Here is a 21,540-nt window from a genome sequence, read left to right as displayed (position 1 = left end):
TTAAATAGTGTCAGAGTCCTTCCAGAGCCAATGAAAGGAAGCAGGACCTTTTGTTTTTATAACTTCAAATCCAGTTTTGGGCCTGAAGAGGTCAGCTGTTGTCTATGTGGCAGCTGAGAAACAACTGTCCCTCCTTGCCTGTGTTAGCACATACTTCCAATTTTCTTACAAGTATGATAAGACCAAACATACCAAAGAATTGTTTCCAGAGTTCATTATCACCTGCTGGATATTCCTGGTGTTCCTAAGGCAGTCTAAAACTCTGAGGCACTCTAAAAAGAGAAAAAGGAAAGCTGAAGGGCTCCATGGATATCAATATTGTCCCATTTTCCCTGGTTCTAGTAGTGGTTTGAATGTGCTGCATAAAGAATATTGGCTCAGCCTACCCTCCAAGGTAACAAGACCAACAGGTTTTGGGTGTTTTCCATATCCAAGCAGTTCTTTGCAGTAGATTTTCTGTCCTGTATCTGTGTTGTGAGAACTTTGTCTCTCTAGATATATAGATCTATACATATGAAGTGCATCTGTGAGTAAGTAAGTGGAACAGGCTGCCCAGGGAAGGGGTGGAATCACCATCCTTGGAAGAATTTGAAAAATGCATAGATGGGGCACTCAGGGTTTTGTGGCAGACCTGGGATTGTCAGGCCGATGTTTTGACTCAATGGTCTTTGAGGCCTTTTCCAAGCTAAATGATTCTGGGATTCTGTTTCATGTGTTCCTTTATATCTGTGTGGATACATGACTGCTGAGCCCCCAGCCTTATGTGGACAAGCTCCTGGGGAAAGGCCAAAAGCACAGCGTGGGCTGTGAAATAAGAGGGAAAAGCAAGAATGAGAAACAACCTCTGAGCAGGGAGGTGAGAGAAGCAGGAGAAGGGGAATGAGGTGCTGCAGGTCCCAGAGCAGAAATTCCCTGCAGCCCCTGGGGAAGGTTTATCGTGAAGGACTGCAGCTCATGGAAGGGCCCACAATGCAGCAGGGGAGCAGTGTGAGGAGAAGGAGGAGGAGGAGGATGGAGAAGGGGCAGAGAAAAAGTGTGGTAGTCTGACCACAACCCGGCATTCCCTACCCCTTTCTGCTGCTTGGGCATGAGTGAGGGAGGGAGGCACAGGAGCTGGGAATTAGGGAAAGGGAGGTCAGGGGGACATGTTTTAGTCTTCTTTCCCGTGCTTTGTGTAGGATTGAGGTTTGTTCCTGTCAAGTTTTAGGAGATTCTTGTGTGTCTGCTCTGTGGCCTGTGCAGGCACCACTCACCAGGGGCGCTGCCCTCAAGCTTAGTGACCAAACTTCTGGGCTTGTGTCAGCTGTGGGCTTGGTGAGGTGCATTTCATCTCTTCTTCTGGAACACTGATAAAAGTGTCCACTGGGGCAAGACCATGGATAAAATCCAAAGGAATTCATCTTGTCGCTTGTACAACAGTTTTTCCCCTTCCTGATAAGCTTTTCCACCTGTAATTTTCATGTCAAAGCTACCAAAACCCACTGAGTGTAGTCTGTGTCTCTGTTAAGTTGTACAGCAATCAGTGAAACATGAAACATTCACTATGACAACCTTCCCTGAGAAATATACTTGATAATATGAGCTTTGGCTATTGATTTCCTGTGTTCAGCTTTCCTGTCATTTTTATTCCATGTTTCTGAAAGCTGAATGAATGCAAAATGATGATACTCATTTGAGTAGGAAGAATTGACTGATTAAACATGAAGTGTTTCTGATAAAAAAGTTACGTGAATGAGAGAGAGAGAAAAAAAACTAGATCTAGATTTACAGTTCAACTTGACAAGTCACTAAAAACTGTTTTCTTTTTACAGATTTCTCCTGGTGCTGATTTGTTTAATATTCAGTGTACTGTCTACTATAGAGCATTATTCTGAGTTTGCCATTGGAACCCTTTTCTGGATGGTAAGTGAATATTTTTGGGGAAGGGCTGATCACTTTGACTAAACCCAAATTGCTTTCTGTGAGCAAGGGAGATAACTGTTAAAAATCCTCATGCATAGCATGCGAGCAGGACATTTAAAAGAGTGCCTGCTTTTATTAAAGAAAGGTCACAGTTTAATGGGGATATTTTTTTTTCTAGATCCTTGAACTATGAGGACACTTGTTAGATTACCAGTTTTTATGAACTTGCCTTTCCCAAAGTATATCTCTTATAGTGGACAACTGGTGTTCATCCGTCATAGGCAGAATGGAACAGGATATTCTATAGAAATTAATTTTTAAGTGTGTATTTTCTAAACCTTATGGTAGAAATTTGGCCAAGAACATTGCTCTTCAGAGGCAGGTGATTTCTGTCAGCCTGGTTTGCTACTCTACAGAACAGGAAGGAAGAGCTCCTATCACACTGCAGTCACCAGTGATTTAGATTTGAAGTTGGTGCTTGCTTGGTGGGAATCAAAAGCACAATTAACTTGCATGAGGACACAGGACAATGTCCCTCCTCTGTTCCCCCCTGCCTCTATTCACCATTAGGGAGTGAAAAATGGAGATTAAGCATCCTTGATAAAAATGAAGTAAGTAACTTTCAAACAGTTCCTTGCAATATCTGTATTTTAGCCACTCAAATCCTCTGATCTCAGTGTGTGATGATCTCAGTATTCTTATTGTAGTTTCCTTTTGCCAAATGGTGAATTTTAATGTCATAGAATTTGGTTTTCCATCTGGTTTGAAAATAAAAATCAGTTACTTTGTTTTCCTAGGCTTAGGCTACATTAGCATGTGCAGCTTTTGCATGCAGTTGACTGAGCCATCATTAGATCCCAGAGTTATTCTGAGGTCTTGATTAGAGTTAATCCTCTAGCAAATGTTGCTTGGCCTCTAAGCCACAATTCAGTGTCAGGCAAAGTGCAGTGTTCTGCCAATCTTGTGTGGTCCTCTCCTGCTCCCTGAGCTGTGGTGATTGCAGGTCAGCACAGGTGCTGCTGGGAGCAGTGATCCTGGCTCAGCTGATTGTTTCTGTGCAGATGGAATGTGCATGTCCAGACACATTTTTGGACAAAGAGTAACGAGATGGAGACAGATGTGTGGCTCTCAGAGTGCCCACATAGCACTGCCATGCTATGAATCATGCCAAATGAATCATGCACAGTCAGTGGAACAATTCTTGGCCTCCTTGTGTCACAGCCTTACCCTGGGGAATGCCTCTGGAGTTTTTCCTCCTGCTGTTTCCTTAGTTTCCTTCCTAGAAATGGCCAGTACACAGGGTAGCTGTTCTGCTGGCCACTGTAGAGTCACTTGCCTAGAACACATTTGTCTTAAAACTTGGTTTGGTCTGAAATAAATTCACTTCAATTACAGAAAATTGTTTTTAGAGCTAATTAAATCAGTTCTTTTTCATAGAGTTGGGACACTTCTTGTCAGGAGTTAAATGGTTGAACTCCTGCTTGGAGCACATCTTCCCACTTTTACCTCAAGGATTTTTTAACTGGCTCTCTCATTTGAGCCAGGAAAGTGTTCACCCCACAGAAACGTGGAGATTGCTGTTCTCTTTACTCCTGGGAGGATCATTACTCTGATGTACTTCATACCACAGCTGACTGTTCATAAAACTAGAGTTTTATCTCCCCAAGTGCATTCTGCCTGCTCTCTTGAAACTGGGGACAGAGGACACTGCCAGTGTAGTGAGAGTCAAAACTGGGCCAAAGCACCTAGTGGATCAAGTCCAAAGTGAAATTGGTTTGTTTCTCTCCTGAGTGAAGGACCCTCTAATTCTTTTTATTGCCCTCAGCAGTAAATAAATACTGGCATGTGATGCTTGTGGTATTTCCCCACTTGTGAGAAAACTGCTTTTCATTATATTCAGGTAGATTAACAGTTGGGAAAGATCAATGTCAAAAATGTCCTGTTGCAAGTTGTTAAGGCCTGAAAAAAGGGATGGTACTTGAAGACATGGAAATGATTTTGTATTTTCATAGGGAGGGTGAGATGGTGTGCCAAGTACAATTTTGGATAATATGAGTCACTGGAGTAGAGATGAGGCATTGGTAACAGATGTAGCACTAGCTGTGTCCTAAGACACCAGAGCCTGGTGTTTCAAAGATGTCATTAGGTTAATGTTCTTAAGACATCTGGATGGTTTAAGAGAATTCCTTGTCAGGTGTGAAACCAATTCAGACAACCTCTATGAATATACCAAGGAGGGAATATCAGAATGTTTGTAGCTGGAATACTAAAGGGGACTGAAGAAGTAGTTGCTGGAACTAAGAGTAAAAAAAGCCCCAAACGTTTACTCTCCTCCCATTTCCTAAGCATATGTTCTCAAGTCTCTGACAATTGAAGTGAATTCTGGAGGAAAGGAATGTGACTTTTAGCCCAGTGTGAAAGCCATTCTCTTGTCTTTGAGATGACTGGAAACGTTGCATAGCCACAGGTTCAGGTACACACTGATGCTGGGCCTCCCCTCTGCCATAGTTGTTTTATTTGATGCTCTTGCTTGGGCTCAAAGGAAACGTCTGTTCTTTGTGCTTACAAACAGAAGACAACAGAAGACAAATCTCCATCTGATCCTCACTGTGATAAAATCAGTTTACTTCCACAATAGCAGGACTGGTGAAATTGCTTGTCTTGAACTTGAAATGTTGTTGTTTGAAGGATGTGTTTGTTCTCATGCTACCAAATATTTTGTGTGTTCCCTGTCACTCTTGTGAAGAGTTCTTCCCACCTCTGTCTGACATACTCCAATTTAATTTTTCCATATATACACATTGTATGAGATTTGTTAATTCCTGACTGTGTTTCTTTCCCTCTGCTGAGTATTTAGTAGCCAGCATTTGAGGGGAGTGACAGTGGCATTGGCACAATGACTTGTATTGGTAAACACCAACAGAATGGGTAATGAAGAACACAGCTCTTTCTGAATCTTTTATACTTGCAGAGAGAAGCCTGGAGTTTCCAAAACTGTTAAAAATTGGATCACAATGACAGTGTGCATCCTGTTTAACAATGTACAAAGCTTAAATGCATGTACCATTGGTTTTTGTTCAGATTGTGCCTGTAGTGTGGTATGAAAATGAATCTGTAGCTTCCCCAGCCTTACTTGGTCCTGTATCTGTACCAGAGGAAGATTTCTCACTGGTCTATCCAGCAGTACTTAGGATCTGATGCATTAAAAAGTTCTTGTACAGTGTGTGAGGAAACAAGTGCAGTGGAACAAGGCAGAGTTGTGAATAAAGTATTGGCAACACTCAAGAGGATCCTGAGTTACAGCTGAGTTTCATTCCCAGTTGCCCCACGTTTAGGTAACATTTTATCCTTCCATTTTGTCTTAAATTCTAATTCTCTAATAATACAGTTATAATTTTATCTGGTTCTATGATTGTTTTGTTGAAAAAGTGTTTCTAAAAATTGCCAAGGCCTCTTGATTAGGCTTTTGCCTCTACAGCAAGAGGCTGTAATGTTTTCTTGATGATCTAGTAGTTTGTGTGTCAGTTTTGATTTGCAAATGGCATCTAGATCTTTCAGGATATGGAATGAAAAAATAAAATATAAAATGTACCTCTTTTGAGGATTAATCTGTTTTCATGGTTAGAGGTCATATATTTTTCTACCAGGAGAGGTCACCATGGTAGTTTCTAAAAGGCCGATTTTCATTTTTATTTAGTTGCAAAAGACCTTGTAAAAAGAGAGCTTCTTAGCTTGTGGGACAACTAACTGTGCCAGTCTAAAAACAACAACAAAATATTATTTTCATCATACACACGATGTTTTTACACACTGTAACAGCACAATAAACAAACAATTTGTATAATGATAGTGTTACAGGAGTAAAGGGAAAAGTTTTGTCTGATTTAGTATGTTGATGTTAATTACTTTTTAAATTTAAGAATACTAAGTGTATTCTTAACTTGAAGGAAATAGACTGGTTTTGCTATAAATCATATTGATTCAACTGATGAGTTCAGGCCCTGTGGTACCTCCCTTTTGGATACAGACTTTATGCATCTTCTTTCCTCTGAAAAAGGAAAATAGAAGACCCAATATACAGAAGAATTTCCTTTCTTTGCTGGAAAAAGCACTGGCATCTCACCCAAACACATGAACACCTGTAGTTCACTGCGCCAGAGGGTACACAATTCCCTCAAGGACTCTGAAAAGAGAGTCCTCACTTGTTGCCTCTATGGTCAGTCCTTACTGCCCTCTTGGTTGCTGGAAATTCTCATGTGGTGACTACATTTAGCATGGATTAGCACTCCCATGCTGGCAAATTCTGTTGGAACAAAGGCTGAGATGTGAAATCAGAAGTTCTCACACCAGCTGGTGCTCAAGGTTTTCGGGCCAGAGACTCACCTTGTGGCTGTGTTTAGGAGGAGGATCTTGTGGAAGAGTTTTTGGCTGCAGATGGGTCCTTGTTGTTACATGGCTGTCCCAAAGTCACTGCTTAGTTTTGGGTTTATGTGATTTTTTTCTGCATCATGTGCCATGAACACACACATCCTCCTGCTCTAAATATAAGCAAGGCTGCCCAAAGTACTCAAACTTCAGAGAGCCAAATGATAATTGACTTACCTAAGCCAGCTAAGGCATGTCACTGTTAAACTGCTCTGGTTCTGAACTGGACATCAGGGTGGCTTTTTCTCTTTTCTCTTTCTCTTCCTCCACTGAGGACTTTCTGTCTGCAGTGGAGGAGCTCTCCTGTTGCTTTTTGTTTGTCTCTGGTTTTGCCCCATCTCCCATCGAAGCTGTGTAGCTGTTGGGTCAGCTCAACCTGTAGCAGAGGAGAAACAAGCCTGCAAAAAGCTTGAGTATTCTCTATGTCTTCTGGTAGATGCATTCTAATAGGTTTGAGGTTGTTTTCTGCATCCCATCAATACAGTCAGCGTTAGCAAGTAGAAAAGGGGGAATTTTTATCTATTTCCTGCCTCTGTGCCAGTTTATAATTCTAAATCTGGTCTTTGCCATATAGCATGAACAGTTAGAGCCTTCTCCAGGTCTGTTTGATGGAGTGACCATTGGATAGTGCAATACATGGAGTTCACAGGTGCTCTTCCTGCTGGCCTCACCACACTGTTTCTTACAGCTGATAATGGACTTCTAACAGGCTATCCCATAATAATTCCTGGCATTTTGTGATATTTTTGCAGTGTATATTGCCTGGTGACAGCAGGTGTTCATGAGGTGTCCAGTTCCATAAAGGCACTGACAGCCAGACTGCCTCAGGAGAAAATACATTAATTTCTGTATACTGTGGGAGAGCCAGACCCTGTGAGTGCAGAATACACATGAATAAAAAGAAACTTATGGCTCATAAGCATTTGTTGTATTCTTTTATTACTGTGAACTTCTGAGAGAGAAAGCAAGGAGGAGAATCCCTGTCTCTTTCTGAACTTCTTGTTGGTCTGTGAGAAGATGAAAAAATAGATTTGGAATATTATATTATTACAATACAAATAATAGAGAAGGAACATTGTTTTATACACAAAATATATTAGAAAAAAAAAACTGAGTCCACAAGTCTTTCAACACATTGTATAAGCTCAAGTTGTCTGTTGAGTGATCTTGCTGAGTTGCCATTGTTTTTCTGGAATCAAATGCAACTCTCAAGCTTCTCAGTGTGAATTATAATTCAGTTATTCCTGTGGGTTATATTACCTTGTGCCTAATGCACCACAGAACACACTCAGTGATTGCTGTGTGCTTTTCAAATGTCTGAAATAGAAATCCTTCTGCAATAAGTAAGGCTGATTAACAAAGCTAATTAACAAAGGGCGGGCTCGTAATTCCCTTAGTCAAGTTTGACTCACTGGGGCTCAGTGGAGTTCTCTGTGCAAAGGAGTTTTATAATGTGGCCAGAAGAATTGAGAAACATTTCTTGGGAATGAGGGGAAGGTGGAGAGACACATGCAGGGTTTTTTCAGTTCCTCTCCTCAAAATATTGACACCCTCCCAAATCTAAAGGTAGAAAAACATGGAAGTAATGATTTAAAATTCTGAAGTGCGTATTCACGTTGGATTATTTTCCACGCCAGGAGCAAGGCTAAACCCTTCACCACCTACCAGAAGTGGTCCCTTCAGGGATGTGCTGGAGGGAGCTGGAAGACTTCTGTGGATCTATAGAGAAATTAGAATTTCAGGCACTAACTTACTGAATCGTAATCATTCTCTATTTGATGATATTTACCTTAGTGGTATCTTTCAGAATGAAGCAATTGAGAAAAGAGTCCTCATCAAAAATTGTTGATTTTCTTTGGAGAAAAATTGTTATCTGCTTAAATAGAATTAAAAAATAACTCTTCCTCTGTGACTCAACCAGCTCACTTGAATGTGGCTGTCACAGGGGGAGCACCCTGTGCTTCCCTCAGGAGTGTACAGCTTCATTCCATGCAGGAAACCGTAAACAGCAATAAAATGAAAGACAAGCATACTCCTGGTAAGAAATCAGCAAATTCAGTTATTTGTCAGGTGTGCATGGAAGTGTATTTTTAATGAAATGTTAAATCCCCTTGTTTCCAAACAACAGCCTTTGAGTGCATTGGTTTCACCCCAAAGTTGGAAATGTGTAAGTTAATGGTACTATAGGACATTTAGCAGCATTTGGCATTTTTTCTTCTGTATATTGGGTATTCTGTTTTCACCTAGGACATCTCTCATCCTTGCAAGAGCCAGCATGATGGTAGAAAAGAAACATTCTCAGTATCAGTAGGTTTTCATGGCATTTGAGTAGCTATTTAACTGAACAGGTCACTAAATGGACATTTTCAACTGTAAGGACTGGAAAACCTTGAAGACAGGTTATCAGATTAAATTTGGGACATAAGTACACGTGTGCAAACATTTGGACTATTAAACCTTTATGCCTCTTTCTGAGGCTTCATTGTCTGGAGCTGCCATTCCTTGATTGAATCTCCGTGAGAACACACTATTCATTTAGCCATCCCACTTCCTCCTTTTACCCCAGCACCTAAATATTCCAATAAAAAAAGTGAAGAGAGCCTTGTGTGTGCTCTCCACCTAAAACACAGCTGCAGCTGAGAAAATACCCTTCTTTTTCATGTGTGCACTTTAATCACTCCGGCGAACTTCCCTCTCCTGCTTCCCCAGTGCAGTTATCCATAACCAAACTGGGATAAATTATAAATTCCAGGCTATATATTTAATTTACACACACACACATGCCTGTGTAAAAGTGTTGGGTTTCTGTGTTAATGCAGGCATTTTTTAATTTGGTCATCAATGACATTCTTGGATAAAATGTTGATGGCTTTTCCACAAGGGTTTTTTTATTTGATTGATTGAATTAGATATGGGTGGAAGTTATTTGTATGCATATTTCCCTTTAAGCTTATTTTTGCAAAATTTTCATTAAATTAATAAAATGAAATTATAATAGAAATAGCATAAACATGACTATGTATTATTTTATTATCAATTTGGTGGCAGGAGGGAAGATTTATGCAGTGGATAGACTTCAGAAAAGTAAAAAAAAATTCAAAGATTAAATTAATTTAAGGGCAAGGACTATTATAGTGTGCCCTAAGTTTTTTCCCAGACAACAGGGAGAAGCACAGAGTAATGGAATGCTGCTACTGACTTTAGCAGAGGTGTTAGACAGCACAGACCCAGTTTAAAATCTGTAATTAAATTCATTTGTTGGTATTCCTGTGGCAATTTGAGTTGCCACGATCAAAACAGGAAGAGACTGTGACATGTGAGTGTGAAGAATCAACCCTTATGTGGATCTTATTTTTATGAATAATGGCTTGTTCCCACTCACTATTTTTGGTTTCAGTTTCATTAGAGGAGTTCATCCCTGGCTTTCTGTTGATGCCAAGCTGCTTTCCAGGTCTATTAAATCTGCTCACAATCCTTCTTCATGCATTTCTTCCTTGACCACTTCCAGGAGAAGGGAAAAAACACTGCTGGGAGCCAAAATCCAAAGGGTTTGTGGGTTACTTGTGAGCGTAATCCCATTTTGAAAGCAAGGGTTCTGGAAAATTGCAGAAGGCTGGAGAGCAATCTCAAACTGACACACAGATGGATGTAAATTTCATTTGCAGATTGTTTCTGCTGATTTTGTTCTGGTTCATATTTTGTCCACAAGTTCTCACCATCATTTGTTACCATTATAGTGAGAATTAATACTTTTTTCTGGCTTTACAGAAAATTGCTGGGTTGTTTTTTTTTCCTTTTACCAGAAGGTAAATGTGAGGCAATAAATTTAAGGCTCTGAAAAGTGTTTATGTGTAGAAGAGGAAAAGGAGGGAGGTTAGGGAATTTTTTGGGAGGTGAATTTAGTGAGGTGAAGATTGATCAGCCTTGGCAACTCTGGAAATGGATGTCTCCTATCTTGCATTAGGAGTACACACAACAAGAGTGTAAATGTCACAATCTTTCTTGATTTTTTTGAGGGACCACCTGCAGCACTGTGATGTTTGTCCAGTTTCCATGCTTTTTTGGTCTTTGGCCTGTCTGAGGCTGCCAACAAATGTGTTAATGGCTGTGGTTTTGGTAATGTGGACGCCTGTCCAGGACAAAATGAACTGTGATAAGTAATTAATGTCGAATTTGTTGAAGATGTAACTTCCTCCTTTTCCTCCTTCCTGTCAACATTTTTCCTTACCATGGACTGTGCAACCTTGTTGACTTCATTAGGGTTTTCTGGACATAACCAAGATAGTTTCTGATAATAAAATACCCTCAGGCCAGATGTAGTGTTAATTTAGCTTTTAAAAGTGCCCTCAGAGGATAATCAAGGAAAATATAAGTTTTTGCTTCCTTGGCACTTCTCTGATTGTGTCCTCACTATGCAGCTTTTCACCAAAAGCAATTGTAACATACAGATCCATGAAAATGATTCTTCCACTGCCATAAACAGTGCTCTGCTTCCTTTAGTGGAACTTAGAGATTCCTAAGAGGAAAAACAAAGTGCTGGAGTGATGATACCAGGAACCTTCTAAAAATGTAGACAATTTAATTAGTGAGAAAATATCTTGCAAGATTCCAGAAATACAATAATTTTCCTCTTTCCTTTTTAGATTGTTCTTATGATTTGATTTGACTATTATACTTGAATAAATATTTCTATTTAGACTGTAGGCAGAATGCAAACTTAGAATTACTTGTAGATGCTCTTGATAATACATATACTAAAGAAATGAAACTTGGGGAGTTAATATGCTGTGTATTTTCTTATGCTTCTGCCTCGAAAATGGCTGTAAGCTTTCTTAGTTTTGTACTAACCCTTGGTTTATTCAGGCTGAAAGGTGCCATGCAAAAAAGAGGAAGACTGTGCATATTTTCTTAGTTCTCATTCCAGGCAAAACAAGGAGGCTGAAGTGAACACAGCAATGTTAACCTAACTTGGTTAAAAATCAAAATTAACATGAATTTTTGCAAATTAGTGTAGAGTTTTCTCTTTATTTTTTTTTCAGATTTGAAATATTTTGTTCTCTCTTGAGCCATTCAGAATGTCAGTTTTAAAATAAAGTTGGTATTGTCATTCAGTGAAAATTGTGATTTAAGTGTGTTTTGCTTTTTGTGTGCTTTAGAATCCCCCAGGTGCAGATTGAGAGCACGTTCAAGTTAAAATGTGAACATTTTCCAAAGCTGTAACTCATGCAGTAGGTGTTTGGTGACTTTGAATTACTGGGTACAGTTTGGGTTGGAACAAAGCCTAGAAGCTGTGCTTGGGTTGTGCTACCACACTGCTACAGAGAGGAAAACAAGGAAGGGGGGAACAAAGATCTCAGTGAGTCTGCCCACGTTTTGATCTTCACTAATCTGCTTTCTTTAGAAGTATTTCAAATTGCACCCATCCTTGGTCATGCACGAGTGCTTCACTATGCAGTGCTGAAGAGGGGAGCAATATTAAAATACGGATAATTCATTTATTTACATGTTGGATGCACAGCTCACCTGTGTCACCAATCCTTATGGGTGATTTTATCTTCCCAGATATCAATTGGGAATATCATACAGAGGACTCAAACAGGTCCAGGAGATTTCTGAGCGCGTTGAAGAGAACTTCCTGGCCCAGGTGGTCGATGAGGAAAGGTGTCTTCCTAGATTTGTTATTTATGAAGGACTTGTGGGCAAAGTGATGGCTGCTGGTTGTGTCTTGGTGACCTTGAAGGAGCCAAGTTTAAAAAGCTGGTGATAGAAGAGAAGCTGCCAGCAAAATTTTGATTCTGGATGTGTGGAGAACAGTAGAGGCTGGTTAGTAAAGTCTCTTGGGAACCTGCTCTTGGAGGTACTGGGACTCTGAATGCTGGTCACCTTCTCAAGGCCATCTCCTAAGAGCACAGGAACAGGCAATTCCAAAGGGTTGGAAGTCAAGCAAAGCTGGCCAGAAGACCATCTTGGCTGAGCAGGGATCTTCTAGAACTCAGGGAGGAAAGGGGGGGCCAGGTGACATGGGAGGAGATTCTGTCCCAAGGTAGGGAGATAATTACTGCAGCCAAAATTCAATTGGAGTCCAAGCAGGCCAGCAGTGGGAAGGACAATAAAAGGGAGTTTTACAAATAGGTTCATAGCAAAAGGGGAATCAGAAATAGCATTGGGCCACACCTTCAGGAGATTGGTCACCCCAAAATAGCCATGTAGACAAAGCAGACATTTAATGTCCTCTTCACTTCTACCTTCAACGATGACGGGCCCTGGGAAGTCTGGAGTTCCACTGGAAAACCATGACTGTTGGGGGGATGGTAAAATCTCAGTCCACCCTGAGCGTGTTTGAGGCTTGCTGCTACAGCTGGATGTGCATAAATCATGGGGCTTGGTGGGATCCATCCCAGTATTCTGAAAGACCTGGCAGATGTCATTGTGGGACCTCACTCAATTTATTTTTCGGAGATCTTGAGAGTCTGGAGAGGTCCCACGAAACTGAAAGCTGGTAAATTTTGTCCCAGTTTTCAAGAACAAGAAGGAAGTCCCTGGTGATCTCAGGCCTGTCAGTCTCATTGCAGTGCCTGTTAAAATTATGGAGAAAGTTGTTTTGGGAGATATTGCAAAGCACTCAAGAGACAACACAGTCATTGGTTACAGCCACCACAAGTTCATGGGGAAAAGTCCTGCTTAAACAACTCGAATAGTTGACTAAGGAAAGTCAGAAATTGTGGGGCTTTTTGGATTTCAGCAAAGCTTTTGCTCCTGTCTGTCACTGAATCCTTGTGGATAAACGCTCCAGCACAGAGCTCAACAAGCCCATGGTACCCTGGATGAGCAGTTGGCTCAAAGAGTTGCAGCAAGCAGGGTCACACTAGCCTGGCACTCAGTCACTGGGGGTACCCCAGGGCTCAACTTCACAGCCAGTGCTCTCCAGTATGTTTTTTAAGTGGTCAAGACTCAGAAATCAGATGCACATTAAGTTAGTTTGACATCTGTGCTGGCCTGGGGAGAGCTGTGAACTCCCCCAGGGTACAGAGGCCTCACAGAGAGATCTGGATAGACCAGAGAGCTGGGCAATCACCAACTGTATGGAAATGCACAAAAGCAAGAGCTTTATTCTCCCCCTGAGGTGAGCCTGTCCTGGTTATACACCCAAGTTGTGGGACAAGAGGCTGGAGAGCAGCCCTGCACAGAGAGATCTGCGGGTTTTGGTGCAAGTTCAATGCCAGTCACCAGCGTGCCCTGGCAGCCAGAGGGGTCACCTGTGTCCTGGGGGGCACAGGGATGGAGGGAGGGCACTGCCCCACCCTGCTCTGCACTGGTGCAGCCCCACCTGGAGTCCTGGGGACAGTTTTGGTGTCTCAATAGAGGAAGGACATCAGAACATGAGAGTGTGTCCAGAGGAGGGCAACCCAGGTGGGGAAAGGCTGGAGGGCAAGGAAGTGTCAAAACAAAAGAAGAATCATGCTGTGGTTTTCCCTATGATATGCTGATGGAATGGAGCTTAAACCATCTGTTTATTCATGCAAATCACATTCAGGAACTGATTATCTCTCCCTTTTAGTTACTGCCTGGCATATGCATACAAAAAGTCAACAGATTAGGCTAAATCATTTTTATTGCAACATCTATCTCAACAAGCTCATTTGTATTAGTCCTGCTAATAAATTAGATGTGCAAACTGTGCTTATGATGAAAAAACTCAACTCTGATCTCTTCCCCCTTTCCCTCTGTTAGGAAATAGTTCTGGTAGTGTTTTTTGGTGCTGAGTACCTGGTCCGGCTGTGGTCTGCAGGCTGCAGGAGTAAATATGTTGGCTTCCAGGGCAGGATCCGGTTTGCCAGGAAGCCAATATCCATCATTGGTAAGTTTTGAACTCTTTTGCAGCCCTCCTGCTTGGTGTAAATAAACATTCCCACTTCTGCAGGGACCTTGTTGCAGTTCTGAGCTATGTCTACCCCTCAAGCATTTATCTGCTTTGTGATTTTTCTTCTTTTGGGTTGCTAGAACACTTAAAATATGTCTAAGGCAGACATCAACCTTAGAAAGGCAGGACTGTAAAGTGAAGAAATGACTAAAACTTGGCTAATTGCAGGAAATTGACAAGATTTTGAACACAAAATCCTTTCTTGGGTACAAACAAAAGAAAGAAAAATAAATATCTCTAGCAGGAAGAACACTTTCAGAAAAGAAGAAAGTGCAAATGAAAAAAATCTCTTTTACTCTCACTATGTGGTTGAACTCATTTTCTAAGCATCAGTCTTTCCCACCTTTAGTGCCTGTCTTCAGATGGAGATGTTTATGTCTGACAATTTAGTAAAGACATGATGCATCACTTGCTAATGGGCAAAGATCTGTGTCATGATGTGATGGGAAGAAAACCCACCCCAAATTCCAGTGTTTACAAATATACATTCACACACATACATGATAAACGAACAGCATAAAAGAATTTGCATTAAAGTCAGGCATTAAAAAGCTAAGATTAATCCCAAATGGAAGCTCCTTTTGTAGCTTCATCCCTCTATTAATTTTCATTTTCATTTTCATTTCATTCTTGCACAATTAGTGTAGTACAGTATTTAAACTAACTGTGTGCTTTCCCTTGAGGAGGAATCCAGCTTTTACAGCAAAAATCAGACTGATACTGGAAATTAATTCAACTCAGAGAGTGAAGGATGCTGTTGGTTATAGAACTTTTGCAGTACTTGTTGCAGCAGCTACATGGTTGTAAATGAGGCAGGAGAATGTTTAAAGGAGAGGGAAAACCAAGTTAACCTTGCTGTAGGAAACTGTTGTTGCTGCTCAGGTTGGATCCCATCCTGCCTCTTGCCCAGACATCCCATGGAAAGTTGATTAAAATCAGTTTTCACAAGTGAGCCTCATTTTCTGGATGTCCGAAGGAAGATTTTGAAGTTGGGTTGCAGAGATTCTGAGCCCTCACAGCTGCAAGTGAAGTCAGCAGGGCTGGAGTTTTGAAGTGCTGTATAATTGTTAAGTGCCCTGAAGAAGGAAGTGCTGCCTGTTTCAAACTGGCAAAGGAAAGTTTGCCAAAGATTTTCCTCATTCTGTCTCCATTTGCTAGCCATTTATAATACTATCCTTTAGTTTTTAGTTAGAATTTGAAAGGGAAGCATTTAGATGGTCTAAAGAGGTTCACCACAGAAATGCCTGTAAGGAAATTTAAAAAAAAAAAAATCTTCTCAGAATAATGTTACGGCAAAGCTCAATAATTAAAAGAAATGGACATGCTCACTGAACTGGGATAAGGGAAAATAGGGGATGTTGTCTCAATTGTAAACTCAATCTATCATTTGCATTGTATAAAGCTGGAACTGTGTAAACTGCAGAGTTGTGGAAACAAAACAAAACAAAAAAAGAACTCTGGAAACAATTATTTTTTCATACAAATAAAGACAGTATCACAAAGTAAACCCACAATTCTGATTTTTTTTAGCCAGCCTTTCTTCTGACAGTTCCATTAGGTTTGAAAGCTTGGCTTCACAGCTTTCATACAGCTTTCAAACTAAGTGTATGTGTGTATGTATGCAGGATACTTCACTTCATGGATTTCATTATTGTGTAGTAAAAACCCTTACATTTCCTCTTGGATCAGAAGCCTAGAGCCAAAATATGGGTTCATTTCTAGGATGCACAAATGCCTTTGCATTTTTTTGTGGCAAGCAGCCTAATCCGTCAGGTTCTTTGAAAAGTCTGTTACTGAATTCATCCCGGAAGAAATTGTAGCCACTGGGGTTTTGATGTGAAACTATTACATAGACTTAACACACCCACCAAATTTCAGCTAACAATTTCTTTTTTGACGTGCTTTCCTTAGTCTGTATTTGTTGTGTTTTTTCAGTGCTGAGATAAAAAAAAAAAAACAAAAAAAACAAAACAAGCAAAAAAACAAATTAATGCATTCTTTCTTCTTTTGATCATTTGTTTGTTTGTTTTTTAACAGATCTGATTGTGGTAGTAGCCTCAATTATTGTTCTGAGCATAGGATCCAATGGGCAGGTGTTTGCCACCTCTGCAATAAGGTAGGTTCTCCTGTCTCTGCAGTTCTTCTCTTAATAACCTCTACCACAGAGGTTGTTAAGTGTGTATCTGATTGCCTAATTCCCGATGAAACTGCATGTCTGGTTTTCCTAACACAGGGAAAGTTACTCTATTGAAGCACTGGGGGACTGGGTGCTGTTGTGCTTGGTGACTGGTTGGGAAACGAGTGCATGAACAAGGCAAATGAAAAATGGTGGCAATGCTGAAGCCAAGTGGAAAAAATGAAACATTGTGTCCTATTTAAAACATCAAACAACTGTCTCTCTGAGACAAGAGAGAATTACAGAGCATGGGTTTATTTAAGAAGTAATCCAGACAGTGCTTAACTCGGTGCTTTCTGAGTATGAGTAATTACTTTGTTTAAAGAGTAATTATGCTTTGGTGGATTTGTTTGGCACGAGTAACTCACGCTGTACATGAAGCAGAAACATTTGATGCACACAATGTTTGTTCAGCTTGCATCAAGTACTGCAGGCTTGTTTTGGGAGGTGAAGTGAGTAAACAGAAGAATGATAAGCAGTAAGATGTACTTCCTGCTCCTAACCTGACTTCCAAGATGTGCTGCATGCTTTGTCACAAGCCTCTGCTTCCCATGCAGTGGAATAACTGGGAAGTGGGAATGTCCAGTACTGTCTAAACTGTCCAGCTGTGTAGGAAAACACTGGGTAGAACTAAATGTACAGAGTGTTTTTAAGGTAATTAATACCGTAGAACATTCATCCTTACCTGATTGTAAAGACTCCCCCCAGGCAGCAGGAATATCAGCTCCTATAGGAAAAGAGGAAGGTGCTTGTAGAAATTCCAAGGGTTTTTTTAAATTTAACTAGAAGCATAGGAAGGACTTCAGTGAAAGTCCTTCCTATGTGTTTATATGGGAGCCCAGTGGGTTTTGGGCTCAGTGAAGCCTTTCCCAGTGCTGAGTCCATAGTCACTGTCCTACACCTCAGAATGCTTTCTGAACCTTAACTCACATCCCTGCAGTGTTATCATTGCTCCACAGCAGGGTCAGGCAAGTCTGAATTAAAAACCAAAACCTATATCCACAAAAAAAATCTTGAAGATTGCCAAAAAGAGCCAAAAAAACTTCTTGTCAAAAATTTTTCAGGTAGATAAATTCAGTGTTCATCCTTTCCTGCTTTTCACTGGTTTGTTTCAGAGATAAGACAGTAAGATAACTGTAGGCAAACAAAATTCATTGTCAAAAGAGCAACTAAATGAAATATTTCCATGGAATAAAATTGTGCTGAAGAACCATATTGATAATTACTTTTATTTAGTTGAAAATATTTAGAGCTTATGATTGATTTAGTTATTCTCCTAAAACACATAGGACTCTATCTATTTCCAGTGATATCAGATATATTTCAATAACTCACACAACAAGGATTTCAGTAATGCCATGTTTGATTCATATTTTGCTTTTGGCAAATAGAGAAAAAGGTTTGCTAACATTTATGTTAGCAAAACTTGAAGTTTTCCTTGGAAAGAAGGCATTTAAAGTTTGGAATCATAGAAATTATATCAGGTTTCCCCTGATTTGGTTTGTTTTCCCATTAAATAATTGTTTTTGTAGTCAACATTTCTGAATAAATTTGACTATAATGAAATGTGATCTAAACACAGAGATGCCTCAAGCCTGTGATGCCTCCCCAGGCAGAAGCAGTGCTATCACAGTCCTTGAGCATAGCAGTGTGTGAGTGGACATAATCAGTTGGAGGATAAGGCAGTATTGTCCTCAGGCATTTTTATGTGTTTATTGCATTTATTTTAATGCTTCACTTTCCTTACAGGGGGATTCGCTTTCTCCAGATCCTTCGGATGCTCCACGTTGACCGCCAGGGAGGCACCTGGAGACTCCTGGGGTCAGTGGTCTTCATCCATCGACAGGTACTCAGCCTTTAAACATTCCCTAAAATTCATTGGCTTCAGTGAATTCTCTCTGTGGGCTTCAAATAATGGTCTGGTGTCTTGGTTTGAAAAGACAGGTGTCTGCTAAGGAAGGCAGGAGCCTCTCTTGAAATGGAAAATGTAAACCCCATCCCTTCTGAATTATTGTAATTTTGAGATTAAGGGGCTGTCAGGCAGAGATATGGGAATAGGAATAACAGTTCTTTACTAGGACAATTAAAATACAAATGCAGCAGTACAAACAAACAAAAAAAAAACCACTGACAGAGTCAAAATAGGCCCTGACACCCTGTTGGTCAGGGTGTTGGTAGAAGTCCCATTAAATGGTGGGGCCAGTCCTCCTGCAGTGACAGATGTGGTTCTGTTGGAGCAGGGATCCTGTAGAAGGGTGGAGTTTTCCTCTGAAGTTCCTGTGGTGGTGTAGATGGGTTTGGTCTTCCTCTGGGAATCCAATGGGAGAAAAAAGCTGCTCCTCTGGGAATCTAGCGGGAAAAGACTGTCTCTGGTGTTCCAAATCTCAGATTCTATCCAGGTAGAAATGCTTGGCTCCTCCCCCTGGGTGGAGCTTCTCCCAATGGGATGATGTAATTTTATCAGTCATGCAGTGAGACTCAATAGCCCATTAACAGAAGATATTTCCCTGAGGGAGGATTGGTTTCTGGAAGAGACAAAGAAAACTGCCCAATTAACAGAAGATAACTGCCCCACCTCTAACAGATGGCAAATAGAATACACACAAATCTTACAACCCAGGACAGCTGGTAACATAAATGAGATGTTACATTGCAAGAGAAAAAAATACTTTGAAAGTCCATCGTATGTTCCGTCCTCCTTTTAAAATGGGAAGGTATTTTTGCTATTCAGGGTAGTGGCTAACAGGGTGTAAACACCAGGGTTTGGGTTTATTAATTAGCTGTTGTACTCTTTGATGTTATCCCTCAATGTAATTTCTTAAATGCAGTTTTTTGGGCTGCCTTTCATATTGGAAGTACTCTCCACTATTTCTGCAGAAGGTGTATTCCTAGCTTGGTTTTCCTGGGGAAAACCAAACACTAATGGGAAAGCCTTGCTAGAAGAAGTCTATTATTTAAATATTTCTGTTGTGTTCACCTTGAACACAAAGTTTTCTAATTCATTGTGTAAATTAAAAAAAAATGAATTGTGTTATGATGCTGTGTAAGAAAAGTTACTTTTTCAAGGGTGTGGTCACAGAGGGAAACCTGGCTAAAATAGGTGCATGTCTGTTAAAGCTTTGAAATAATTTTTTCTGTGTGAAAGCTCATTAAGCGGGAAGAGTTTAAAAGTTTTTCTGCAGATTTAAAAATATTTCTAATTGAAGGCTTCTTTTTGAGTCTTCATGGAATCTCTTTATGATTAGCTTCATTAATAGAATGGAAAATTATATCATTAGCCTTGAAGTCTTGCATCTCATGCCACTCTGTGGAGGGATAATACTCTGCTGTTAATCTCCACATCCCACTTGTTAGGGTGGTTAACTTGTTTTTATGAGTGTAGATTTGTTCTCCACATACTGACAAACAGTTACAAATTTCCACGCAGACATTTTTAAATTTTCTATTTGGAAAACTGTTTTTCTGGGACAGAGAATGTGCTGCACTTAATCCAAGCCAATAATTTAATACTAAAAGTAAATTTTCTTCCTTTTATTTTTTTTCCCCCAGTACAGTAGGAACTTTTATGTCACGATGGCTGTGCAGAAGTGATGCACACCAAAGTGCTATGGGATAAAGCCTCCTTTTATACTGTACAACAGGATGACTTTTAATGCTCCAAGTCTGTGTGGTCTCCATTTATTATGCTTGCATTGCCTGGGTATCTTGCTAGGGCAGAGCTGATATCCAAATAACTTGATATCCAAAAAAATGTTTGGGAACATTTTTTTCCTGTGGGTGTTCAGAGTTTTAGTCAAGAATCAGGAAATACTCTCTCCAAAATACAACACTTGTGTGTCACAAGCATAAGAAAGTTCAATGGTTTAAAAGGGAAAAAAAATTCTTGGAAAATAAATTTATGAGTAAACGCACCTGAAGTTCTGCTTATCCAAAGAAGTGATTATGGTGATAAATAAAACTCCACAGATCTGTAGTACTTATCCAAGCAGATCACCCACTAACACATTAAGAAAAAAAAAATACCAAGCACACAGTTCTGTATTGACATTGGACAAGTGTAGCTGAAACCCTAACACGGTACCAAACGGAAGGAAAAATGGAACCTTTATTCCTGTCCAGTCTCTGAAAGAAATTTTTGTTTAAAAATAAAAAAAAAAAACAAAACCAAAACAAAAACACCTCAGCTGCTTTTTCTTCACAGGCAGAGTACAAAGTCCTCATCTATTTTTGGTGTTTTTTGCGTTCAATACTCTTTCAGAAAACATGAGCCCCTAAACCCTTAAGCAATGTGAGAAAATGAATTCACATCTTGGTGCCCTGTGAAAATAGCAAGCACTTGTACCTCCCTGGGCCCTGAAGAGCTTAGTGAAGTTGTCACCAACCATTTCCACGTGTTTTGGAATTTTACATATAGCTCAATTAGCTCACTCAGGCCCAGTTTGTCTAGGATGCTCTTCTATTTTCAGCAGGTTGAGCTTATTTACCAGCATTTCTTGCCAAAGGCAACAAAACGCGAGTCAATACCACATGTGGTGGTGGAAAGCCATGGAGAAATGGCTGAGGCTTGCTGAAAAGCCAAGTTAGCCACTCTAGCTCCAGCTTGTGAGCCTCTAGGTTGGTTTTCCTCCTTCCTCACCTTGCTTTGTGAGGTCTTCCACTGCTCTTAGGACAGGAGGGATTCTCATATTTTTTTCCAAGTGTTGAAGTTTGTATTGTGTGGTCCTTATTTTAACTGAAAACAGAGATATAGCTGAGTTTAAAAAATGTGCTGACTCAACTCTCTCAGTATTCAAATTTACCTTTGTGCATTTCTTGTTCTTACTGTTTCCTGTGTGTGTGAATCTGAAAGTCCCTGCTGCAAAGAAACATTTGTTTTAGGCAGCACTCCTTATTCTTAAGCTCTTAGCTAATAAAACCCACATAAATATGTAATTTTAAGGCCTGATGCCTGCAGAATACCCTTTGTTTTGTGATCATGTCTCATGAAGTATGTGTTACTTAAAAAGCTTCTGACTCTCCCTTAAATGAAGTATGCATGACATTGCTGCCATTGTTCTTCATAATGAAAGAGTCTCTCTATACACGTGGAACATGGATTGGTGACATTTAGAGTAAG

General features: G+C 40.2%; 1 protein-coding gene across 1 annotated transcript in view; it reads left to right on the top strand.

Annotated features, from left to right (window-relative positions):
- Window positions 1-21,540, top strand: part of LOC115909979 (potassium voltage-gated channel subfamily KQT member 1-like) — a 407,425-nt gene that overhangs the window by 12,943 nt on the left and 372,942 nt on the right. Inside the window, exons 2-5 of the mRNA XM_030959748.1 lie at window positions 1,812-1,902; window positions 14,059-14,185; window positions 16,286-16,364; window positions 18,174-18,270. Coding sequence (XP_030815608.1) covers window positions 1,812-1,902; window positions 14,059-14,185; window positions 16,286-16,364; window positions 18,174-18,270 — 394 coding nt within the window. The remainder of the gene's footprint in view (window positions 1-1,811; window positions 1,903-14,058; window positions 14,186-16,285; window positions 16,365-18,173; window positions 18,271-21,540) is intronic.

The sequence above is a fragment of the Camarhynchus parvulus genome, chromosome 1A (assembly GCF_901933205.1).
Source record: "Camarhynchus parvulus chromosome 1A, STF_HiC, whole genome shotgun sequence".
Lineage (NCBI taxonomy): Eukaryota > Metazoa > Chordata > Aves > Passeriformes > Thraupidae > Camarhynchus > Camarhynchus parvulus.
The sequence above is the reverse complement of the archived record's forward strand: the minus strand, read 5'-3'. Positions and strand labels throughout refer to the sequence as shown.